Source organism: Periplaneta americana, chromosome 9 (genome assembly GCF_040183065.1).
Source record: "Periplaneta americana isolate PAMFEO1 chromosome 9, P.americana_PAMFEO1_priV1, whole genome shotgun sequence".
Taxonomy (NCBI): Eukaryota; Metazoa; Arthropoda; class Insecta; order Blattodea; family Blattidae; genus Periplaneta; species Periplaneta americana.
In genome coordinates this window covers 137,100,741-137,125,869 of record NC_091125.1, presented here as the reverse complement: position 1 = coordinate 137,125,869, position 25,129 = coordinate 137,100,741, and the positions used below count along the sequence as shown (strand labels likewise).

The window sequence follows — 25,129 nt, the reverse complement described above, 5'->3', positions numbered from 1 at the left end:
AAATTATCCATTTGTGATCATCTTTCCAATATAACCTCCCATTGAAACGACCACTTAAAATCATGAGCTAGAATTTATTATTTTAAAAACATTTCCACGCACATACTGTTATAATTGTTATGAACCACAATACAAAAGACAACACTGTGAAATTGGATTAATTTACCACGATCAACATCAATACCGGTAGTATAAAATCATATATAGGCCTAGGCTATATTATTTCATTACTTTATGGTATTAATTAGAAGAACAAACTTCAAATAACACTGTAATATGCTTGGCATATTTATAATATTCGTACTCAATCAGTAATGCACAATTAATCGAACTATTTTCACGATGCACAATGCTTTGTAATGGTACCATTCATCATTTCATAGGGCAGAGAGGCGAACCTAGCGGCAGAAATTGTCATGACTCACAGAGACCTACTCTCGATCGTGCTATGCGCCAGCTTGTGTAATCCCGTAAGCAACGATTTGTACCTATACTATAATAAACACACATCCAACTTGATTTTCAACAATGCATTCTTGTTTATATAAGCAGTTAAATTTAAGCAGTTTTATGGTATAGGCCTAAGTTAATAACATGATACCGGCATTACAATATAACTATGTTGCTGCACACTTTCCTTTTACTCTCGCCATAACGACAATGCGATAACAAAATAATATCAGACTTCCACAAGGTGTTCAAGAACAAACTTCAAAAAAGATTTATCAACAAGTGTTTTAAAAACAAATTTCACTGTAAAATGAAAATGAAAAAAAAAAAAAAATAAATAAAGAAAGAAAAAAAAAAGAGAGAGAGAGAGAGAGAGAGAATGCCACTCCCCCCCCCCCGGAAATTGCCGCCCTAGATCCACCGTCTATGCTAGGGATTCAAAAAGAAATCGTGGTGCTGTATTCTTCTGTCCACATTAATTTCGACATTTTGATAGGTAGGACATATTTGTCGCTCTAGTGTTCGCTCTGTCTGCTGCTCTGGGCTGCGCTCGGGTGTGGGTTCGATTTCCGCTTGGGCTGACTACCTGATTTGGTTCTTTTTCCCCGAAGTTTTTCCCAACCGTAAGGCGAATGTCAGATAATCTATGGCGATTTCTCGGCCTCATCTCGGCAAGTACCATGAATCACCAATTCCATCGACTCTAAATAACCGAGTAGTTGATTTATTTTTTTATTTTATTGGGTTATTTTACTTCGCTGTATCAACATCTAGGTTATTTAGCATCTGAATGATATGAAGGTGATAATGCCTGTGAAATGAGTCCGGGGTCCAACACCGAAAGTTACCCAGTATTTGCTCCTATTGGGTTGAGGGAAAACCCCGGAAAAAGCCTCAACCAGGTAACTTGCCCCGACCGGGATTCGAACCCGGGCCACCTGGTTTCGCGGCCAGACGCGCTGACCGTTACTCCACAGGTGTGGACCCGAGTAGTTGATACAGCATTATTAAATAAACAACTAAAATCCAATACTCGTTGCTTACACTGAACTATGATGAAGTCAAAATGAAGCATTTTTCATAGCGAATTGTCCACAATGAATACGAATTCACTTTGATGTACCGACAAGCGATGGATCACTACCGAATGCGAACCGCGTCGTGCTGTCCACATCAATCGAATTGAATCAGCAAACGCATTCGCTCGTTGTTCATTCTGTAAATGTGTGTGTGTGTGTGTGTCTAATACCTACCCACACAAGTCGTCTATCTTGTTGATTGGTTAGAGTTTCAGTTGATATCAACCCTTCCTCTTCAATTATGTAGCATATTATAATCTTTGGTATCCGCATGGTATCCACTACACTCTGTATGATTCGGGTTCCGCATATTGCAGATAGATGGCAGGACTGTGACACATTTTCAAATTGTACACCACTTCGGCGGGGGTACGTTATGCATGATGTGTATCTGTGAAGAGTTATGTCGTGTACTAGGGTGAGTGTATGTTAAGTGTTCGTGTAAGTGTAGTGTAAGGAATGGGTGAGGAGGATGATGATGAAGGTGAGGAGGGGAGAAGAGGAAACCTGGTGCCTGCACGTAGCCTAGTCTTGTCGAATAGCACCAAGGGAGTCGCCAGGCTGAACGTCCCCATCCGACGGACGAATCACTATCATCAGTGACATACTGTATGCCTTTCCTTCATATGCACTGCGGAGAGATTTGGAATTTAACCCAGGCATATACCCGGCTGAACACAACTAAAGGCTATTCTAAACGTCTAAACAAAAGGGGGTAGGGCTGAGACGCTTGCCTGCCGATCAGGAGTGCGCTCGGGTGCGGGTTCGATTCCCGCTTGGGCTGATTATCTGGTTGGGTTTTTCGGATGTTTTCCCCAACTGTAAGACAAATGTCAGGTAATCTCTGGCGAATCCTCGGCCTCATATCGCCAAATATTATCTTGCTATCACAAATTCCATCGATGCTAAATAACCTCGTAGTTGATACAGCGTCGTTAAATAACCAAGTAAAATAAAAAAAAATACAAATAAAATTGGGTAGGTAATTGTGCAGAAATAGAAGAAGTTTGCAAATCTAGTTTTCAGGTATAGCTCCCTGTGAAGCTGATTTGAATAATATAATGAAATATCAACTGAACCGTCTATGCTTATCTTGTTTTATAAATATAATTTTATTAATTAGTTACATTAACGTTTTCGGTACTGGGGTGTACCATCATCAGATGTATTGTGATACTATTTGTAAACCTAGCCAATGGATGCATGTGTTGTGGTCCATAATAATATGTATGTATGAACATAAAAAAAATGTTATACCCATGTCAAATATAGTAGTTATGTAAATACAATAAAACACTTATATGCTATTAATTAGACAAAACAGGCAATTAAAATCAATTATTTAAAACCAGTGATCATTGCTGCTATGGCGTTCGACGTTATCTAGATTACATTTTGTTATAAGTTAATTGTTGTCGTGATAATTCAAATGGGACAATCAGTTATTAGGAACATCATTACATTGATATGTTGCACCATAATGTTAGGTTAAATTACGCCTTGAAAGTTTCTTTCTTAATGGGTATTTTCACTTTTTGTTCGTTGTATTCAAAATAAGATGAAATTGATTTGAATAATTTCAGTAATTCAAATTATTCAGAAGTAGTTTGCCTTTTACATATGCCGGTTTCGCAGTCACGTTACATGTCATTGCTGTCGTCACTTGTACAATCTGGAATTCACTGTATATTTTCGGTTTTCGTTTGGTTTGCCCTCCGACAGAGGACAGTGTCGTCGATAATAGTGTGCATTTTGATTAGTACTTCCCGAACAGATGTGTCGCGGAAATTGACAGTTGATATGTCAAAGTGGTGTCCGGTTGTAGGTAGAATTGGGTAGGAAGCGTCCTGGGCTTTTGGAGTTGGTGTTCACCGTTTTTGCTTGAAGACACTTGGGAAAACACGAAAAACCCAAGTTAGCATAGTTGTTGATCCTCGAATCCTGACTTAAAAAAAAAAAAAAAAAAAAAAGGCAGGCGTGTTAACCACGACGACGACATCGTAATAATAATAATAATAATTATAATAATAATAATAATATAATAATAATCGTATCTGCAAATTTATCTTTAGACTTACTTTAAAATTAATAGACCGAATAAATCGTGAAGCACAGTGATTATTGTTTGTTGTTATTGGTGATGATGTTGTTTTATTGTCTAAATGATGCAGTTAACTGACTCGCGTTGTTTTCCTACATTCTATGATATCGTTAAATTATGTAAACAGAGACTAAAAGTGCAGTTTGCCGTAACGTGTTTTGATTAGCAACAATGCATAATTTATAACTGAAAGAGAATCGGTCGGTTTCGAATTATCTTATTGTCGATTGTTGAATGTATTTCGTACTTACGAGTACATAACAAATTGAATACTAATTGCATAGAAGGTGTGGAGAAGACAAGTGTACAGTTATGTGGAAGATTGACAGATGGTATATATTTGGAAAGAAAATATTCGATAATATTATGGGAAACTCTCTTACCATGGGATTTACTAATGCCGAATGTCAGGTAGGCTTAACTTTTTACTCTTTTTCACGTTCCGATTATTAAGCGTTCGGAGTTTAGAAAATACCATTGGGTCTTCTTAGTTGATATCCTTCCCTTATTGTAATATAACGAAAATACGTTTTTTACGTATAAATAACAGAAGTACATCTAGATCGGCGTTTCCCAAAGTGTGGGTCGCTGAGCTGAGGGGGGGGGGTCGCGAGATAATTTAGAAAATAAAACAAAAAATGCCTTATTAACACAATTATGTTGTATACAGAAACATAAACAAAATTAAACGCAAAAATAAAAAAGTTTCACTAGTTATAACTAAAGTAAAAATAATGAATACTATAAATGTGTCTGTTTTTGAGAAAGTAGCTTCTCAAATCTTCGCTCTGTATTCAGTATGCACAGAATTATATAATTTCCAATAATTTCAAGGAGATTTTTCGCTTTTGTTTTACTGGAAATTTATGTTACATAAATACGAGTTTGCAAATGTTATCATAACTGTAATAGTTTCTTTTGCAAGCTCGAGGTATTCTTGTATTGTATTGTATTTATTCATTCCCTGTACAATTGATGTAAAACTAATCTACGCTGTGAAAAAATTATATTTAATAAGTATTTTCCGTATTTTTTATTTTATTTTTTAATTTCGAGTTGAATGCAACTTTTAGAAACGGATTCAGTATTTCGCTGTCATGATTGTTTTGAGTTTCTTCGGGAAGATATTAAAAAATCAGTTGTTTAAAATTGTGCAAATTTAATTGTATGTGCGGGCGGGGGGGGGGGAAATTCGTGTCATACGATGCGTAGCGAAATTTTCCGTGAGCTATTTAATGCACTGGAATGAATTAAATTTTCTTTTTATCCATTGATATCTACCAGAAAACAAATTTTCTTCTTCCATCTGCGGCCCACTCCAGTATCATCTTTGGTATTCTACTTCCATAATTTATCTGATTTTGTGATTTATAATTTTTCCTTTCTTGATTTTCACGCTACTCTCCACCGAAAGTCCATTTCAGTAGCCAATAATTTGCTTTTATGTATTCTGTCTAATGTAGGCCTACAAGATTCTGCCCCATACCAATGACTTAAAAATGAGAATTTTTTTTTATTTAAAATGTTTCTTTTTCTTTTAGTCGCAAAACATGGAAAGTGAAATTAAAAATCTATTTCAGATCAACATCTCAAGTTTCTCCCGCGCGAGACTGTCAGATCCTACGACATTTCAGAATAAGCTTAGAATTTTTTGATGGGAACTAGACATGTTGATTATACTTATGCCTGTGCGTTAGATAGTGTTCCATATTAATTTAGTATTTTTTTTCCTCCCTTAAGCATTTAACTTAAGATTTATTTTTACTTGTAATATTGTTTCGTTAATTCTAAGCCTATACGTTATTTTTCTGTAAGGCTATTTATTCTACGTTAAGAGTAAGATAAGCACAGTAAGCCTCAGGCTGCAGTATGAGCCTTCGGGTCCCTCCTCCGTACAAGAGAGAGAGAGAGGGGGGGAAGGGGGGAGAGAGAGTACCGATAGTCTATGTTTTCAAAATTGTAAATTATGTTATACTATTACTAACATCTGTGACATATTATATCATATAGCTAATCTCATTGAATGTAATAATTTTATTATGTTGTACGAATTACATGGTACATCAGGTTGATGTATGTTGAAATCGAAGAGAACACCTGACGGCCTTAATTTACCCTAATAAATAATCCTAACCCTAATATTTGTTCAGTGAAATACGTATGGCTATTATTGTCTATAAACGCCTATTTAAAACTTTATTGCCCATTTTGTTTACATTGCCTACTTAAGTGCCTAAAATAGCAGAATTACATAAAAACAGTCGTGGAATTTATAACTTTAATAAATGATTTCTCATTATAGCTGAATATATAAATAATAATATTAATGTTAATTGGAGCAATACGGTCGACAATCGTGAATGTCACCAAGCCAACAATCAGCTTTTATAGAGTAACGTTTTGCGTGCTATTTTTAAACTACAAATTCATCTCAATAATGTGTGTTGTTGCCGCGCTTAAATAGTTTACACTAGAAGCGGGAATCTTTTCAGTTAAACTTTAGTTTTTCGTGTTCATTTAGATTACGTTGCGGAGGCAATAGAACTCCTTGTGGAAGCTGTGAAAATGGCTCGCAGTGTGGGGAAAGAACTTTTCATAATACCGGGTGATGTGGGTGACTCCATCAGATTAAAGTTCAAGAAGATTCTACAGAGGAACCCTCGTTGGAATGAAATGAAGGAGATTGCTGACATCTTTTTAGGAATTTCTATTCCAAAGCCACAGGTGTGAGGTGACATCAGTAGATAATAGCTTCATTCAAATATTAGTGTGAGGTTGAGGTCATTCTCTCAATTCATGAACATACTGTACTGAAATTTATTTATTTATTTAATCCACTCAACAATGTAATTACAGAGTAGAGAAAAAAAATAACAGTAGTAATACAATAATAATAATAATTTAAACTTAAACAGTTTACAATCCAATACTACTCAACAAATGATATCAAGCAAATATTACATGTAAATCTCGGTAAACAAAAGTATTTACAGTATGAAAAAAACTTAGATTATATTAAAGTAATAAAGCCAGTGATGAAATGCAAATAACTAGTCACAGATTAGTAACAATAATACAATAACTGATGAGAGACTAGACCTACGTTAAGTCAGAATTAGGAGTGAGTTAGTAATGATAATTTGGTAATAGCCTCCTGAGTCCTGAGAGTATAGTATACTATACCATACTTCATACATGATTATGATAGTCTATAAGATGTATGTGCAGAGACCCGAAGTACAGTAGGCTACAGAGTTCGACAGATAAAACCGGCTCGTCTCATCTCAATTGATTTGAAACAAACTTTGGTAATTTTAAAGATTTCCGGAAAAGTATGGTGCCATAGAAGAGAGAGGGGCCAATGTCTGATTTAAATTTCTTTATGGGTTAGATGGGTTAAATGAGGGGATAGCTAAGTGACATTAAGCCGAGGTATGTGACATGATTAGTGAATTAGTTGGAATTATTTAAGTGATATGTGGCCGAGGAATTGTATGACGTCGTACATTTCCATCGTATCTTCAAAATTACCCAAACTTTTTTCAAAGAAATGGAATAAATTATTGTGTCCTGTACTAACATTCATAATACTTACTTATTTACTGGCTTTTAAGGAACTCGAAGGTTCATTGCCGCCCTCACATAAGCCTGTCATAGGTCCCTATCCTGAGCAAAATCAATCCAGTCTCCACCATCATATCCCACCTCCCTCAAATCCATTTTAATATTACCATCCCATCTACGTCTCGGCCTCCCCAAAGGTCTTTTTCCCTCTGGCCTCCCAACTAACACTCTATATGCATTTCTGGATTCGCCCATACGTGCTACATGTCCTGCCCATCTCAAACGTCTGGATTTAATGTTCCTAATTATTTCAGGTGAAGAATACAATGCATGCAGTTCTTCATTGTGTAACTTTCTCCATTCTCCTGTACCTTCATCCCTTTTAGCCCCAAACATTTTTCTAAGCATCTTACTCTCAAACACCCTTAACCTGTGTTCCTCTCTCAAAGTGAGAGTCCAAGTTTCACAACCATAAAGAACAACCGGTAATATAACTGTTTTATAAATTCTAACTTTCAGATTTTTTGACAGCAGACTGGATGATAAAAGCTTCTCAACCGAATAGTCTAATAACAGGCATATCCCATATTTATTCTGTGTTTAATTTCCTCCCGAGTATCATTTATATTTGTTACTGTTGCTCCCAGGTATTTGAATTTTCCTACCTCTTCAAAGGATAAATTTCCAATTTTCATATTTCCATTTCGTACAATATTTTCGTCACGAGACATAATCATATACTTTGTCTTTTCGGGATTTACTTGCAAACCTATCTCTTTACTTGCTTCAAATAAAATTCCCGTATTTTCCCTAATCGTTTGTGGATTTTCTCCTAACATATTCACGTCATCCACATAGACAAGCAGCTGATGTAACCCGTTCAATTCCAAACCCTCTCTGTTATCCTGGACTTTCCTAATGGCATACTCTAGAGCAAAGTTAAAAAGTAAAGGTGATACTAACCTTCATAATAGATGTGAGTAATTTCAAGGGAAAAATTGTTCCGGGGCCGGGTATCGATCCCGGGACCTCTGGTTGAACGTACCAGCGCTCTACCACTGAGCTACCCGGGAACTCCACCCGACACCGTCTCAACTTTTCCCTTTATATCCACACAACTCGCGTGGGCTGACGAAACGCCAGAGACCCACAACGAGTGCACACAATCTCTGTGTGACTTGGAATTGTGGTTTTCTGTTAACGTGCACAGTAACGTATATATTATGCAAATCTAGTCTTTCAGGTGAAGCCCCCTTTACAGGGGGCTTCACCTGAAAGACTAGATTTACTTCATAATAGATGTTTAAAGTGCCCTCCACCAACAGGTTCATATAGACACGTGCCAATTCCTGTGTTGAATAGTAGGCTTAGTTGGAAAGTGTTGCATTAGGGCCTAGTTCAATTTGCTTCCCACAAAGAAATTATTTTAATGCAGTAATTATTATTTGAATCAGAAAATAATGCTTGTATTTGTGAAATTTAAATTATTCAAAGGCTATGTTGCTTTCCTTTAACTTGAAATAAACTAGTTTGGTGCTATTTTGTTTGTTGCAGCAAATGCAGGTGACAAGTCTGGCTCCACCAACTGCACCCGTGGGTTCAATGGGTACACAAACAACTCGCGATGATACAGTAAGCAAAGGCATCGAAGAACAGGCAGCACAGGGTTCGACCACTGTGGTGTCCACACAGGCCCAGGTCACCCCCATGGACACGCAGGATATCCCTGAACCCGATGGTATGTCCTGCTTTTATGTATTTGCCGATGGATTTTAATGTTGTCTGGTCTAATCGAGCTGGGTTTAAGTAGTTTCAAGTGCTTAACATCAAGCAACTTTCTTGTTACTTTCCCCGTTTATACATTTGCGTCAAATAATTTTCCACTGAATAGAAGTGACAAATGGCGATGGAGATAGTCTGCAGAGAAGCCATGTTGGTCACTTCGGATTTTTAACTCACCAATTGAAGCTAAACATCAGATGTCGTTGTTGTTGTTTTCTAATGCCAGGCATTTGACAGTAAAGCCATTTGACCTCTTGCACTCCAATATTTTTCAAAGATATTGTCATGGTTAGCAACTGACACACAGATTTTGAGATGTTCTGAATCCATTTCTTGATTTGAGTTGCACAATGGACAGTTAGGAGACTGATATATTCCAATTCTATGCAGATGCTTGGCCAAACAGTCATGGTCTGTTACCAATCTAAATGCAGCTACAGACGATTTGCGTGGTAAATCGGGAATCAACTGTGGATTATGATGCAGAGAGTTCCATTTTTTCCCTTTGAGATTGTGTTATCGAATTTTGTTTGTTGAAGTCTAAGTATGTAGATTTAATCAATCTTTTCACAGAGGAATACGTAGATTTAGTAACAGGTCTGTAAGTAGCAGTGCTGCCCTTCTTTGCTAAAACATCCACATTCTCGTTTCCCAGGATTCCACAATGGGATGGTACCCATTGGAATACAATTCTTTTATTGAGTGTTATTAGTTGAGAGAGCATTTTATTTATTTCTGCTATTAGAGATGAAGGTGTGTGTCTAGAGACTATTGATAGAATAACTGCTTTGGAGTCTGACAATATAACTGCAGTTTTAAATTTATTGATGTGGCAGAGAAGATTCCTGAGACTTTCACTTATTGCAGTGATTTCTCCATCAAAACTTGTTGTTCCATATCCAAGAGATCTATAAAGTGAGAAGAGACAGCACGTAACACCTGCACCTTGTTCCCTAGAGATCAAGGATCCATCGGTGTATAAATGAAGCCAATTTTGTGGAGGGTACCTAATATTAATTGTCTCTAAAGACAATTGTTTCATTATTTCAATGTTTACTTGCGATTTCAGTATTTCTTCTGTTAAATTTAGATTATACTCTATATTTAATGGTGTTAAAGGGTTTGATTTAATTTGTAAGTTTTCTTTTAAATTCGGGACGTTGATTTTCTGTTCCAATTCTTGAACCATGGATATGAAACTTTTTTGAGTTTTTAATCTATGGAGAGGACTGTATGAATGCCAATTGATCAGATCAGATGTAAAATGCTGACTGGAGTTGCAGTCCACAACAAATATCATCTCCAGATTGTGGATCACAAATCCTTGCCTATTATCTGAGAGCAATGCCTTATACAGTGGAACCTCTGTTATCCGTGATAATGAAGGGTGTGGGCTGAACGGTTAATCGAAAAAATCGGATAATCCGTACCATGAAATATTTTCGTAAATTTAGTGAATAATATTTAGACTTTTGTAATTACCTTCATGGTTTTGCTGGTGTTGCGTTGAACATGCTAGATAGTGGATCAGAAGTTCACAATTTAAGTCTGGTTATCAACGACGGGTTTTTAAGGGGCAAGGAAACTCCTTACAATGGCTGTCTGTGGAGATCTCGTGTTGTAAATTTACATACTTTCTACACTCCAATCTCGTATTCTGATGCGAGATGAGCCACAGTTCATCTTTCCCCAAATCACTCAATTATTTAGGCTACACTTTATTTTTTTTTTGTTTCTTAGCACAATGAGTGTTCTTTTGACACCCGTAGAAAACATTTTATATAAAAGGTACACAGTACGACAATTCGAACAATAGACCATACTGTGTAGGGGAAAAAGCTTGTAATAACACTCCCTACAAAAAAAAAATAACGTGCTTATACAAGGTACAGTACTTATTATATTTCTGCAGAAAAAAGCAAGAGAAAGACAGACGGTTAATCCACCAATCGGTTAATAGGGTGATGGATAATCGGGGTTCTACTGTATTGAGAAAAGGAACGTTCTACACCTCACAATGTTAACCTTGCATATTTGAAGAGGGATATATCACTAACACTCACATGATCAAGTTCACTTATGGTTTGGCCTTTCCAAAACTTGAGGGACTTTGCAGAGGGTTTGGTAGCCATTATTTTTCTCGAACATACCCTTAAATTTTTTTCTTAGAACTTCTATTACCGTATTGCGGTGGGGCACCATCTTGTTGGAACATATTGGGAAATTTCCCTTCTTCATTAAGGATGCTCAGAAAAACACTCTCTTGAAGCAGAGAAATGACTGGGGACATAGGGAAAAGACATGCTAATCCTTGAATTTCAGAATTACAGAAGTGAAGAGAAGCTGAACAAGATTAATTGTCTCATTCATCCGATCAGAGGCTCTGTCGTGTCAAGACTGCCTGGTTAACGATTCTGTATGGGCTATTCCATGTGAAATCGATCAGTAAAAAACCTCGGATTTTTTAATACTCTAATTTTTTCCCTATTTATACAAGGTGCTGAGGACAGTGCATTTTCAAAAATATACTATCGAAAGTCAAACGGTTTTCGTACTATTGAGCGACAAATTTAGCGTATTTTATAAAAACAAGCCTCTTTCAGCGCTCAGAACTCTGGAACCATTTACTGCAGAACATTGAACGGGAGCTCATTTTGAAGCTGACATTTGGTAGGTTATGATAAGAAATTCTTATTTTTATTGTATACAGAGCGACAGATAATCTGATTTTACTTACTTTTAGGCTTTTTGCCCATTTGTAAAAATGTAAAAAATATTGAGAAAAAACCTTGCATTATTAAGAGGGATTCGGCATTGTTTGCTTAGTGGCTCGGCAATGAGTTTCGAGGGTATTAAATAAATTATTTTCACATGCCTAGACTTAAATGGCGCAGTACCGCACGCACTAGCCGAGAGCTGAAGATAAGCGAGCGTTGGGCGTCATTTTACTCCTGTGTTTATGAAAACTTGTGATAAAGCTAGCCCAGCTATGCGCTACTAGACGAAACATCACGTGCTTGTCTCCTGGCCTTGCTTGTCTCGACTACCTACAGTAAGCTGGTTAGTTCACGCGTGTACTATTTATTTTATTTATTTGATATTTTCAATACTTTCTTATCAACGGTGCACCATTAAAAAATAAGTGTTTATTTGTACTTTCAATGCGGAATCTAACCATATATTTTAAAAATATTTTTTCGCGGGCAAAGGCGTCTTAATGAAGAAAAATCTAAATTTCTACATTTCCATAAAAAGTAAGAAAAACTGTTTACATGTCAATATAAACTTTAATTTCTCAGCATCAAAATAAACCATGATTTTGATCATTGCATGAAAGGGTTTCGAAGTCACAAAATTAAAAGTTGCTAATTTTATGAAAATACGATAAATTAAAATATTTTTAATTTAAACACAATGAAGTTCTGATGCCTCAAACTTGCACAAAGCATTGTATCACAGTTGTCAACGGACAGAAAAAGTTTCATTGTATTTAAAAATTGCAAGGTCAATTTTCTCTATATTTCGGTTTATTTTAGATGAAATAGCCCGTATAGAAAAACTTGGGAGATATGCCCAAGAAGTGGCCTAATAAAGAAGAGGTGATATAGGTTGAAGATGGCAGTAGTTACGAGAGCTCTGTGGGGAAAAGAAATAGAAGGTTCCAGATGTTTTTGGAGTAATTAGTGAAGAATCCGTCATTGAGTTAGGTTTTATATAAAAAATAATAACAACATGAAAATACATTAAATGAAATATGTATAAAGTTGATTCTCATGTTCTGATGCTCATTACAGCTCCGGAGAGTGCAACTGCCACCAGCACTTCTCATCCGAAAGAGGAGAAAGTTGTGAATGGCTGTGTGGACTCAGGCAGCGCAACACCGCTGGTGGAAAATGGAGTCACTGTAGAGGAAGTCCGTGGTGAGAGGGAGAGAGACAAGAACCCTCCCAAGGCCATGGTGAAACCTCAAGTTCTGACGCACGTCATAGAAGGATTCGTCATTCAGGAAGGTACACAATGTAAATACAAATAACTTTGTTATGTTTCTTCTTATATTATAGAATAGCATGAATACTTTAATGCTCGACCATGCCGAAATGTAGTAATTATACACCTGGTAGCAGCCCTTTAATGGACCTCATTAAAGTACATCTATTCATTAAAGTTCAGGTGTTCCACCAATCAGAAAATACCATTATAGCAATATGAAAGCGGAAGTATCGATTATTCTCGGATATGCAATCGAAAGACAACAGTAAATCAATAAATCACCTATATTTGAAATAAAGTCAGTTCTGTTACTATAATAGTTAGCGTTATTGTAAATAATATTCAAATAAATTCAATTTGTCATCTCGTTTTTCAGTGTCTAATTCAATTTCAAGGTTATATCAAGATTAATGTTTATTTTACTCTCTAGATTATATCAAGGTCAATGTCGACATTTGTTTCTCGGAAAAAATCAATACTTTCGCGTCTGCGCACATCTCACAATTTACGAGGTATTGCACAAGGTCAGTTCTGCTCCTCAGTCAGATAAGAATAACATGAATACTTATGAATAATTTCAAGTTAGAAATATGGTCGAGCATAAAATGTCGTATGAAACTTGCCTATAATGGTAATTAAGACGCTCATATGAAAATTATGAATCTCGCTTGTGCTCGTTTCGTAAACATACTCGCGTCTTAATTACTACCATTATAGGCTCGTTGCATAATGTACTATATACTGACAATGTCTGAAATTCTTCCTAAATGTATTTTGCATTGGATTTGAGTAAGTGGCCCTGAATGAAAAGTTCTGGACATTAATTTGCATGCTCTTTCTCCCCCATCTCAAAATTCACTGCTGTCATTAATCTTCATCTATTTTTCGGTAAATATATTGGGTAATACAATAAAACTTAATTTATACGTTTTTATGGGGATCTGAAGTAAAAGACTTGTAAGGGAGAAAGATGTGTAACTGAAATGGCATTTTAATTACATCTGAAATAACATTAATTAATAACACATGATTATTTTATAAAAAAAAAAGTCGGTTACAAACACAATTTTCTTCCAGTCATTGGAATTTAAAAACCAATCAGGAATCTTCCTGTCATATCAGGTTGAGTCTGCTGTTAAAATATTTTAAGTTTGGAGGGGTGTTGTATTCAATGCAGTCACAGCTTTGGATCTAGATTCTCAGTGTTTAAAATGTTCCATTTCTTTCCTCTGCACGTACTTCTCTCCCCTCTCTAAATTGATTCTCCCACTGGCGCATAACCAATTTAGGTGCAAAGCTAGCATGTGCAGAGACAAGAATGGGCAGCTTCGAATTTCCAGGAATATCAAAACCGGCCACATTATGTTGTTACAGAGATTTGGATTAATTTGGAAATTAATACCACAGTTAAGTACTTCAAAATTAGACTACGTTAAATTAATTATTTCTATCTTTATACTCCTCACATCTATTAATCACCCCCGTTTCTGTACGAATAATAATTTCTGATTAAATTAAAATTTAATTTCATATTTCGTTAAGCTTTTACAAATTAAAAAAAAAATTAACGTGAATCTTGGTGTAAATACGGTATTCTCGCGTGCTTAAATTTTGACAGCAAACCTAATTTCGAGAAAATTTAATTAGAAATGAAGTTTTGTACCTCTTGGAGTTTAAAATATGATGATATAAGTGTGAAAAACGTTGAAATAAATTAACATGGAAAGTATAGGAATTTTGCCCCGCTTCAGAAAAAAAAGGTATAAGTGTGAAAAACATATAAATGAGAAATGAAATGAAGTATGAAAAAAAAACGTGTAAGTGAGAAATGTATAAATGAAGTTTTACTGTAAATAGGAAACATGCATTACTGTATATTTTATTTTTAAATAGATTTCGTGATCCTTAATTAATTAGAAGTGAAAAGAATGTGTTTTGATTAAAAATCTCTATATTGTAAATAATATGCATTTTAATTCTCCCATTTATGAGGTAATCGATAATGGTATGATATCACAGTATGTGTTCAGATTTGACACGTACATGTAGTGGGACTCTGTGATGGAATTTCCAAGTGTATATTGTAATGGGGCCCTTCTGGTTTTCCCCGTCGTAAACCGTTAAATAAGCTGATCATCTCAGTGGATGAGAGGGATATCAAATAACAACTTACAAATTAAATATTTACCTGATAAATTTATTAATAAAAGAGGTAATAACAAATAAACTTTTATCAAAAAACAACAAGGAATGTAAATATATTTATATATAGATATTATGCAAATATGAAAACCTGATTTGAATATAAGCAAATAAAAAGAACAGACATGGAGCGCTCAAAAACAATAGATAATTGACTGATGTCCGGTCAGCCGGAAACACTGACGTAACAGAAAAATTTCAAATAAAAAATTGACAAATAACAAATCAAGGAAACAAAGCCACCAATCAGAAACACGAATCGCTAATCGAAAAATCTTGCTCTACATATCAAGAAAGAAGTTAGAAAATGGCGTATAAAAGAACGCCATCTATGAAAGAAGTTAGAAAATAAAACAAGCTAATCAAGGAAATAAGGAAAAGGAAAAAAATCAATACTAGAAACACAGGATGCCGGAAAACAAATGACACAATATTATATAGACTAGAACAGCAATTTTTAAATCTTATGAGTTCGAGGACCCCTTTCACATGATGTGAATTTTGCTGGACCCCTGCCTAATACATTGGCCTAACTTTATGCTTTTGCTAAGTGCAAGGTAAGAAAATATTTTCATATATACTGTATAAGCTGTTTATTTTTCACTATACAAATTATTACGAACTCAAGCTTAGTGTACAAACTTTGCAAAAATTGGCCATGTTAATAATAAAGTAGTTATAACAACATTTTTTTAATAACAATTAAATATACAGTATGATACATAAATTCTATTGGAGATATCATAAACTTGATGATCGAAGTTGTTTTTATAATTGCCTTATATCTTTTAACAAATGAGAATGGAAATTTGCTTGTTTATTATACTAATGTGTAGGACCAGACATTGTATTACTCCTGTCTTGTGAGGAAAATTTCTATATAACTGATAAGAACCCACATCATCAAATTAGAAATGCCATTTTTATAATAAAAGCACTTGGTTCTTTTCAGCTTCTGAGCCATTTGCTGTCAATCGATCATCCCTTCTTAATGACTTGGTACAAGTATCAAAGCCAAATAATCAGCAGTTATCGGATAAAGAACACCAACAGCTGGTTGATGGGGATGAGCCTCCAAGTAAGTATCCAACCCTTGTAGCTGACATGGTTTGACTTACTATGATAGTTTCCGTATTTTTGTATACATGGTGTTTTTGGTGTCAGCTTCACTCATTTGGTTGTTTTCTTGCAATGTACACCACTGATTTTACTATGTTCTGGATGCATTTAGACGGGGAAAAAAGTCCAAATCAGATTATTGGTTCAAACGGGATTCAAACCCTGCCCAGACAAAGCCTCAGAGCATGAAACCCGGTATCTATTCTTAGACCATATTGGTTGTATGTCATGGTTTTCATGGACAGACTACAGAATTGGTTTACTCCATCACTTCTTTCAACAGAAAGCAGATCGTGTCTGCTCATATCTAACATTGCCAGAGTACAAGAATATACCATGAAACTTGTAAAGCGTGAGTTTAGAATTTGTTCTTCTGTATCATAATTTTTTTTTGTGCCAACTGCCTTTTATACAGTATATGTCACGGACTCTTTTAAAAGAGGAGAACAATATAAAGAAGCCTCTTAAAATGACATAATATTGTTATTTTATTTTTGTTCATTACTTTTTCGCATTACTCTATCAGCTTTTCACAGTAGAGATCTTGCTTCAGTTTCAGCAAGTATCAATGGAATTTGTGTTGAGGCAGATTTTTTCTAAGTACTCAAGTTTTTATCATTTTCATTTCACCACTACTCTTTAAGTCCTTACGTAATAAGTGTACTGTACAGCAGTTATAAGCTCTAGTTCGGCTTATTATTTGGAAACTGTAAATGAGATTATATCTATTGTTATAAATATGTCTGATAATTGATGAAAATAGTCAGAAATAAACCTTTCTGAGTCAGAAGTTACATTATGTAACTATGCTTCCATTCCTATAAGGAATTCAAGAATGAAATTCTGAACATTTAAGTGTGTTTGTATTAGAGCTTATTCATAAAATTAATTGTTTTTCACAGAGAAGAAGCATGCCCCAGATTTGCTGATGCAGGTGCCAACAGGAACTAAGGGTGAGCTAGCGAAATGCGAGTTCTGTGGGAAGGTTGACCAGCGTTCCAAGTTCAAGAAGTCCAAGCGGTTCTGCTCCATGTCGTGTGCAAAGAGGTAATTTCGTTAAGAGGCTTGCTCCACACTTGTGGCGAATTTATCTGAGTAACTGTGAGAATTTACAACTTTCTGTGTGCAGGAAATAGTAATTTCCCTGCCAAATTAAACTTCTGCAATAATTATTCTTTATCTTTCCTGGAAATTAATTAATTAATTTATATTTATGTTTACATGTGTCTTTATAATTTACATTTGAAAAAAAAAAAAAAAAAAGAAAATTTACAAAAACGAATTTTCAACAATATATTCACGATAAATTGAAAACAATTAAATGCAAATACCCTGAGGTTGTTGCATTCAAATATTCTTAAAAGCCAACCCCTGCCTGGCCTTGAAATTTTTTATATTTTCTTGCCGTGGTATAGTCGGGCTTTTATTTGGCACATTTATGTCGAAATTGCATAGCCAAGCTGCTGTTTCTCCATTATATTGTTTTATTACTAGACAACAATGTAATTTTATTATCTCAACAATAACTCTTCACTCTCTACAATTTAACTTCACTCCCATCAACAATGGGATTTGCTCTCTGCACAGCAACACAGCGTTCGTTATTGCACTCCACAAACGACAATGACAATTTACTTGGACTATTACGAACAACAATGAACTGTTAATCTTAACTAATATTCACAAAGCACTATTTACAACACAGAACTGTCAGTTCTCAGTTCACAGCTCGTTTTTCTTGGCTAGTTCTTCTAGCTCAGTCACTCGCGTTCACAGAATCTCGAACCCCAGACCTTCAGAGACGATCCGCTGCACTTCGAACTCAGGTCCCCCAACTGCGGTCCACTGCACTCGAACTCCGGGCTTCAGGCTCCACAGTTACGGACACAACTCAAGTCGCGCTCTGGTCTCGAAGCTGGCTTCACTGCTACACAAGACTGTCTGGCTTGCTCTCCACTGACTTTAACAACACTGCCTTACTGACTGACTGAATGACTTGCGTCTTCTCTTTTATATCCAAACTATAGTTTCTGGAGAGTTTGCTGTCGGTCGACAGATGTCTAGGAGATAACGGCTATCCAGACTTCTCTGGATTTTTCTCCTCACTCCACTCTACTCCCTAAGCCACAGCACATGCCACAGGAAGCAGATGCGCGTGCAACCTCCGCGCCGGCCGACCTTGCACTTCCTCCGTCGGTCGTGAGATCGAGTCTCACGTGGCCGTCACAATATATTTAATTAGTTTGGTCTCCATACTGGGAAATTTAACTTTTAACCACGAAAAGCTCTCCTATTTCTAGTGGTATTTAACAACAGTGCCTTCTTTTTTCTCCAGTCTCTGATTCAACTTTCACTTACATCAGATTTAGGGTTGCAGCACAATTTCCATGTTCCTTTGCATCTTCGATAATTTAAGTTTCCTTCTTTTCTTTTTTCAGTAGTACTTATTTTCAGAATTTAAAATATGAGATGCACAAACTATACAGTTATCACACTTGAACTTAATTCTAACACATATATTGCTAATGCAAATGTTAACAATTGAAATATCCACACAAAAAGTTAATGGCATGCATTACCACTTTACGAGTTGCATGGGAGGAAAATTGGGCAGTGTTGCCAACTTAATTTCGAATAAGCCACACACCCATATTTTTTACTTATATGTTTCAGGAAAAAGTGCATGTTATTCGAAAGAATACGGTAATTACTGGTACTTATTTATCACTCTATGTCCTCATTTCTGTGTACACAGTTACACACCCTGTTTGTCTCTACAATTCTCCAAAAGTCACAAACTATTAGTAATGTTTACTGGATGTTTCTTAGAAGCAATTTAAATATTGTCTCGTATGTCCCAGACTTACATTGTGTTTATGTAGTTTCCCCCTATATTAGAGATGAATGCATAATGCGTTCTGTAACATCAGGTACAACGTTGGTTGCAGCAAGCGGTTGGGTATGTTCAAACCTAACTCCAACCAAGGAGGGGATACACAGACAAAGAAGGGAACGATACCTGAGGTTAAAGACCAACAGTGGCAGAAACCAGCGCCTGGGAAGAACCAGGAATGGGTAAGTATGATGATTCACATTATTATTATTATTATTATTATTATTATTATTATTATTATTATTATTATTATTATCCTTAACATATTATTATAAATCTTAGAACTAGAATTTGTGTGCGAAATATAAGGAACATTATGTGCGAAGGTAACATTCTTTGAAAATTATGTGTTGGGTGATGATTTTACATACATTTAACTGTGCATATAATACATATGAAGATTCCACTGCAAGAATGATGGATGTCATTTGGAATACATTTTTCAGGAGAAGCTATTGAAAGTTTGAAATGCTTAGCGCTCAAAGCTTAACTGAGATTTTCCGATCATTACTGGACAATGACTACCAGTGTTAATGCCATATAACTCTCTATGTACATTCTATATGTCTTAAGCTATGCATTGGCAGTCTTGGTTCATTTTCGACAAGAAAGTGACATCCATCATTCTTGCAGTGGACTCTTCATATATCTACGAAAAAAAATATATAGGCTGATCTGTTTGGGTATGGATAATATTAATTTATTATTATAAAGCTATTATGATAGTATAAGAAATTTATTGCTGGTAATATTATGCTTAAAATATGGAAGTTTTCATACGTGGCAAGAATGAAAATCAACAATGCATATTGTGAAATGAAAATCGTATATGATTTAAATGGCTACAATGTGTTCTTTGGTATGCTAAATTTGAGTGTGTTAAACAAGTTCGAAGAGAATTTCGACGTGAGTATGGTGTGCGTAATGTATTTAAATATGATTCCATAATGTTGTGGTATCGAACATATGTAGAAACAGGTTCTGTGTTAAAAAACGTGCAGGAGGTCACAGGCGAAACCCAATACAAGAAGCAACCTATTCCGTCTACCATTATTAATTTGTCTCGTCTCTTGGCAAGTAAACATACACAATTGCATAAGACCTTTCTGAAGTTCTTTCTTCACTGAAAGTCTACGAGCTTGAAAGGTCAAGTCCAAAAGTTAACATATGGTGTGGAGTGAGTTGCAGCAACGTGTATGGACCATTCTTCTTTGCAGAAAAGTCAATATGCTATGGCTCTTACTTGGATATGTTGCAGTTGTTTGTGTTGCCACAACTCGTGGAAGACAATAATATGAACATTGTATTCCAGTAAAATAGTGCACCTCAGGGCATGAGAGATTCGTCATTTTCTATACAGCTTTCAATCTTATTTGGTGTGGTCATGATGGATCAATTGCTTGGCTCCCAAACTCCCCAAATCTACCCTCTCCTCACTTCTTCGTGTGGGGTTTTGTTGAAGACACTGTCTATTCACAGAAATCCAGGAACACTCATGCTCTAAGGGTACGAACACGTTGACGATGGTAGACTAGCTGGTAGAGTAGCTGGTAGCAGTAGTGGGGGAAATGAATCGCTAGAATCATATGACACCGCACATGTTGACTCATGGATGGTCGCTTTACTGGTAGCTTTCCAGCACGCTGTAAGCTCCAAGAATGGTTTCAGTCATTCTTTCAAGCTTGCAGCGCAAGTCTTGGCGTGGAGCAGAGAGGCATTGGAGAGGTGATCTGTGGACCAGATGTCAATGATGACTTGTGTAATTAGTAGAGACGACTTTTATCAATTATTTGTGTAATTCGTGCTTTTTAATTTACACAAATTTGTATTCTATTTTAAACTATGCGCGTGTGATTTAGTTTTGACGTTAATTGGCTGTAACTCGGTAACCAGTAAAGATTTTGAGGAGCGGTAACTTTTAAAACGAATTTCCATTCTTACTCAACATTTTTCTCGCTTTGACCCCCCATCTAACGTGAAAAACAAAAAAGTTTACCGCTTACCGAAAATTTTTTTCTGTAAGCAGATCACTTCAAAGTTAGTATTTTTTTTCTCACTTTTAAAAACAATATTTTGACTTCGAATTGTTTTCTATGCTTCCCTTGGACATTGATCTATCAATACAAAAAATTGCAGTGCGATTGTTTGAATATCATAGATGCTACGACGTGATAAGTTAAACGGAGCGGGAAATATCATTCTTGGTTACTCCGACTATCAGCCAGCGGCCTGTCAAGCTCCGCCTTGAGCATACCGCTTGCTTCACTCCTGTGTCAGTGGTTGTAAAGTTTTAAAACACTGCACACATTGGATGTAGAAAAACGTATTGCTCGTGTGTTCGAAAGACCTGCCACGACATTAACTTTTCGTATAGATTCAAAACTGGAGGTAGAATTTAATTAATTTTTTAATTACAAACTACTAATGAATTCGGATGAATGGACATCGTCGTTCACCAATAGGCCTGATTTGCAGTCTTGGACCTCATTTCAAGAGTTTAATCGCTTTCTTCTATATGTGACTTAATACCACGAAAAATAAAAAAATAAACAAATAAATAATAACTAATATCAATCAAATTATTGAGAATGTTCACTAGGCACTATTTTGTAAGAATTGTACAGTTTACCTCAGTGTGAGTATAAGCCGTTCTTCCTGCAAAATAGGATTCCCTGGCAATTTTTCCAAGCCTTCTGTATGAAATCTTTGGTTAAATAGAGAAGATAATCGAAAGTTTCGATTTCCACTCTCGGGTAGCTAATGCATTTTTCTGGAAAGTTCCGCAGATATTTAAAAAGATAATATTCACCAAACGCAACCCTTTATTATTTATAGGATGAAGGGAACACTCTCGAGAAAAGAATTCTTGTAATAATAATCACTTTGATTCTGCACTGTCTAATAAATCAAATTCGTCCTCACTACTTGAATCCCTTGCGATATCAAGTCTACACAGAGATTCCAAGGAGATGACCTAATCAGCTGTGAGTCAGCTGACAGATTAAAGCGACCTGCAAACAAGCTCCAATTTGTGCACACCAAGCTTCCTTGTCTTTCATAAACACTGCTAGCGGAGCCTGCTAGCTTTAAAGCTAGGCGCCAACGTGTTCGTACCCTAAGAGTAAAAATTACTCGAGCTTTCCAACAAATCACCCCTCTTTTACCTCACAAGTGACTCAGAAACTTGGAATACAATGAGGAAAAACTCTGTGAATTTGTGGGTTATAACCTATGAGCTTCACCAATAGAAATGCATTGAAAGTTTTGCGTCATATTTAAGCTTGGTGCAGAATAAAGCAAGGAACGTCAGATTATAAAATAACTACGTAGATAGTTGTATGCTGCAGTCTTTTAACCCTCTTAGTGCCGGCCCCCTTTACATAATATTACGTGAAAAATGCCAAGTAAATTTACACAAGTGAGCCACTCCACTGAAACATATCACGATTAGATCGTGACCGGTAGCTTCTAGCAAAATTATAAAATCACGATCAGTGGCGGCTCCTGCATATTTCTTAAGAGGAGGAAAGAAGTTAACAGCACGAAATGACACCTTCTTGAATGAAACATGCTACAAATTAGCCTACATGCATAATGTAAGACTAGGTAGTGTTGGGGTTGGCCTTCCCTTCTGTATGGCAATAATCTGTTCTTGTAAACTGAGTTTCCTAAATTGTCCAAAATATATTATGTTTTCACTTCCATTCATTGTTGAATAATTGCGCAAATTAACAATTACAAGGAAATTCACAACCCCGTAGCATTTTTCGAGCACACTACAGCATCACACGTGTTGGAAGAGACTAGCTACTAACTCGTAACCGGAACCGTTTTACGGAAATGGGAATGGGAAATAATCTGAGGAAAGCGAGAACACTGTCCCCCACGTGGTCTGTGTTGCCACATGTACATTTTACAAGTTCAATATCACATGCTTTTGAAGAATGTCAGTTCTTGTAAAGTCATACTATCATTATTGTTCAAAGCTGCCGGTGGCCGATTAATTTTTTATGTTAAAAATGATGTAGTTTGGAGTACCTACTTTCAGTTTCAAATATATTTGTACAAAACTGACAACTTGGCTGTTGCCCTGTCTAGTAAACAATGAATAGAAGTGAATTTCAGGTGCCAACTAGATAGAACTACTTCCTCTTTGTTTTACATAAACCCGACTTTAACTTTCAAATATCCACGAAAGTTTCAAACCATGAATTGTAGCCTATATAAAATTCAATGAATAATATTTTGATTTATAATATAATGGTGTCTTTCATAGCGTTGCATTAAAACTGTTTTTGTTCTGTCTCCTCCTAGTTGTGTTATAGTCTGGTTGAATGCAGCATCATTAGGTGGCAGCGGTAGCGAGTTTGCTGCACGACCGGTCGGTTTCTATTTCCCACCCATGACTGATTCAGAGGAGGATCTCCTCCCGCTCCTTTCATTTACTTGCTTTAAAACTCTGCTTCTTTCTCTGGCCGCTAGTGCGCTGTTGTCTATGTGTGTTAACTGCAGTAGAGGAGGAATGGAGTGCCTTTCCTCCACACAGACAATCTCGCATCTTTCTCACAGTTTTCTACAGCACATGAGCGCACGTCGTTTAAAACTCGATCAACCGAGTTTTTCTTATAGCTGTGAACTTAAAAATTATCGAATCTTCCTCGAATTTCAAGGCACATATTTTATTTGGTATTTACTTTCAAAAGAAGAAAATGTGAGGAGGACGTTCCTCCCTTCCCTCCCCCGAGGAACCGCCACTGATCACGATGTAATTATGATTGGCACTCAAAGAGTTAAATAAAGTAGTTCATAGGCTTTCATTGCTGAACTGATAATGTGGATTGTATTGTTCAGTGTTTCATTGTTTTTATGTATGTGAGTATGTTACTTCATTCTGTCAATCTGTTTTCTGGTTCAGATTTAGCAAACATGGAGCTCTACCTCCATGCCCCCCAAGCGCCGTCATGGCGCGAAAAGGGGAAAACTTTACCTTTATCTTTATTTACGAAAGAGGTATGCGATTTGTGTGGCTTGAAGCTGTTAGTGTATAAGTTTAAGTTCTTGTTTTTGTGTGGTACTTTTTAAAATAATTTTATCACTAAATGCAAATTCTGCCATTTTGATCACTTGTGTTCAAATTAATTATAACTATTGAGGTTAGAGCCTGAAAGATATAACAGTTAAACCATTTTTATAGTCCTGATTTTAAAATGACAAACATTTCATGTTTTTTCGTAGGCTAATGGACAGCCTGAGGCAACAACGGGAGCAACAGATGACAATACAGACACGAATGATTCTAATGCATCTGGACCTGAGAGCTCGTTATCACCTTCTGAGGCTCCAGATGTACCGCTGGTCGACATGGAAGACAGTTCTGCCTCAGAATCAGTCTCAGCAACAGCACAACCTGCACAGAGGGTGAATCCTCTCAAGTGGACGGTTAGTACAATACCCTCTTTATGTTTGTCACACAAAAAGATAAGCTATATTTTTATGTTACTTTGCTCACATTTGAGATTTTTTTATTTTTCTACATCTTGTGTAAAATATTCCCCTATATTTTGCGTGTTCACATAATTAAACTCAACTGAGAACATTTAATTTTTAGGAACAATAAAAATCCTTAAAATGGCTTTGTTAGGGAAAGGAAGTAAAGCTGGAAAGCTTGGCTTGTAGATTTATGGAATGCTAAAGAATTCTAACTTACTGAGAGGGATAAATCGCAATATAGAAAATGCATAGGGGAAGTTGTCCCCACCCTCAGCACCTCGCTCGCCACACGGCAGCTGCTCTCTCTGCCCTCCGTCCCAGTGGCTCACTGCCAGCCTGTCTTGCTTCAATCATGCCCACCACATTACAATGAAAACCACATTAAAATTAAATGTGCATTAGACACTGACGTATTTAGCTGAGCACACAACACTCAGGTAGTATGTATTTCCCTGAAAT

The 25,129-nt window shown here is 36.2% G+C and overlaps 1 protein-coding gene across 2 annotated transcripts in view; it reads left to right on the top strand.

Annotated features, from left to right (window-relative positions):
- The window catches only part of LOC138706544 (polyhomeotic-like protein 1), a 366,549-nt gene that overhangs the window by 324,501 nt on the left and 16,919 nt on the right, over positions 1 to 25,129 (top strand). Inside the window, exons 14-19 of one of the 2 annotated variants that reach the window (XM_069835973.1) lie at positions 8,749 to 8,932; positions 12,771 to 12,995; positions 16,121 to 16,246; positions 17,190 to 17,334; positions 19,218 to 19,362; positions 24,416 to 24,619. In XM_069835973.1, the coding sequence (XP_069692074.1) occupies positions 8,749 to 8,932; positions 12,771 to 12,995; positions 16,121 to 16,246; positions 17,190 to 17,334; positions 19,218 to 19,362; positions 24,416 to 24,619 (1,029 nt within the window). The remainder of the gene's footprint in view (positions 1 to 8,748; positions 8,933 to 12,770; positions 12,996 to 16,120; positions 16,247 to 17,189; positions 17,335 to 19,217; positions 19,363 to 24,415; positions 24,620 to 25,129) is intronic. The other variant, XM_069835972.1, reaches the window with a different exon arrangement.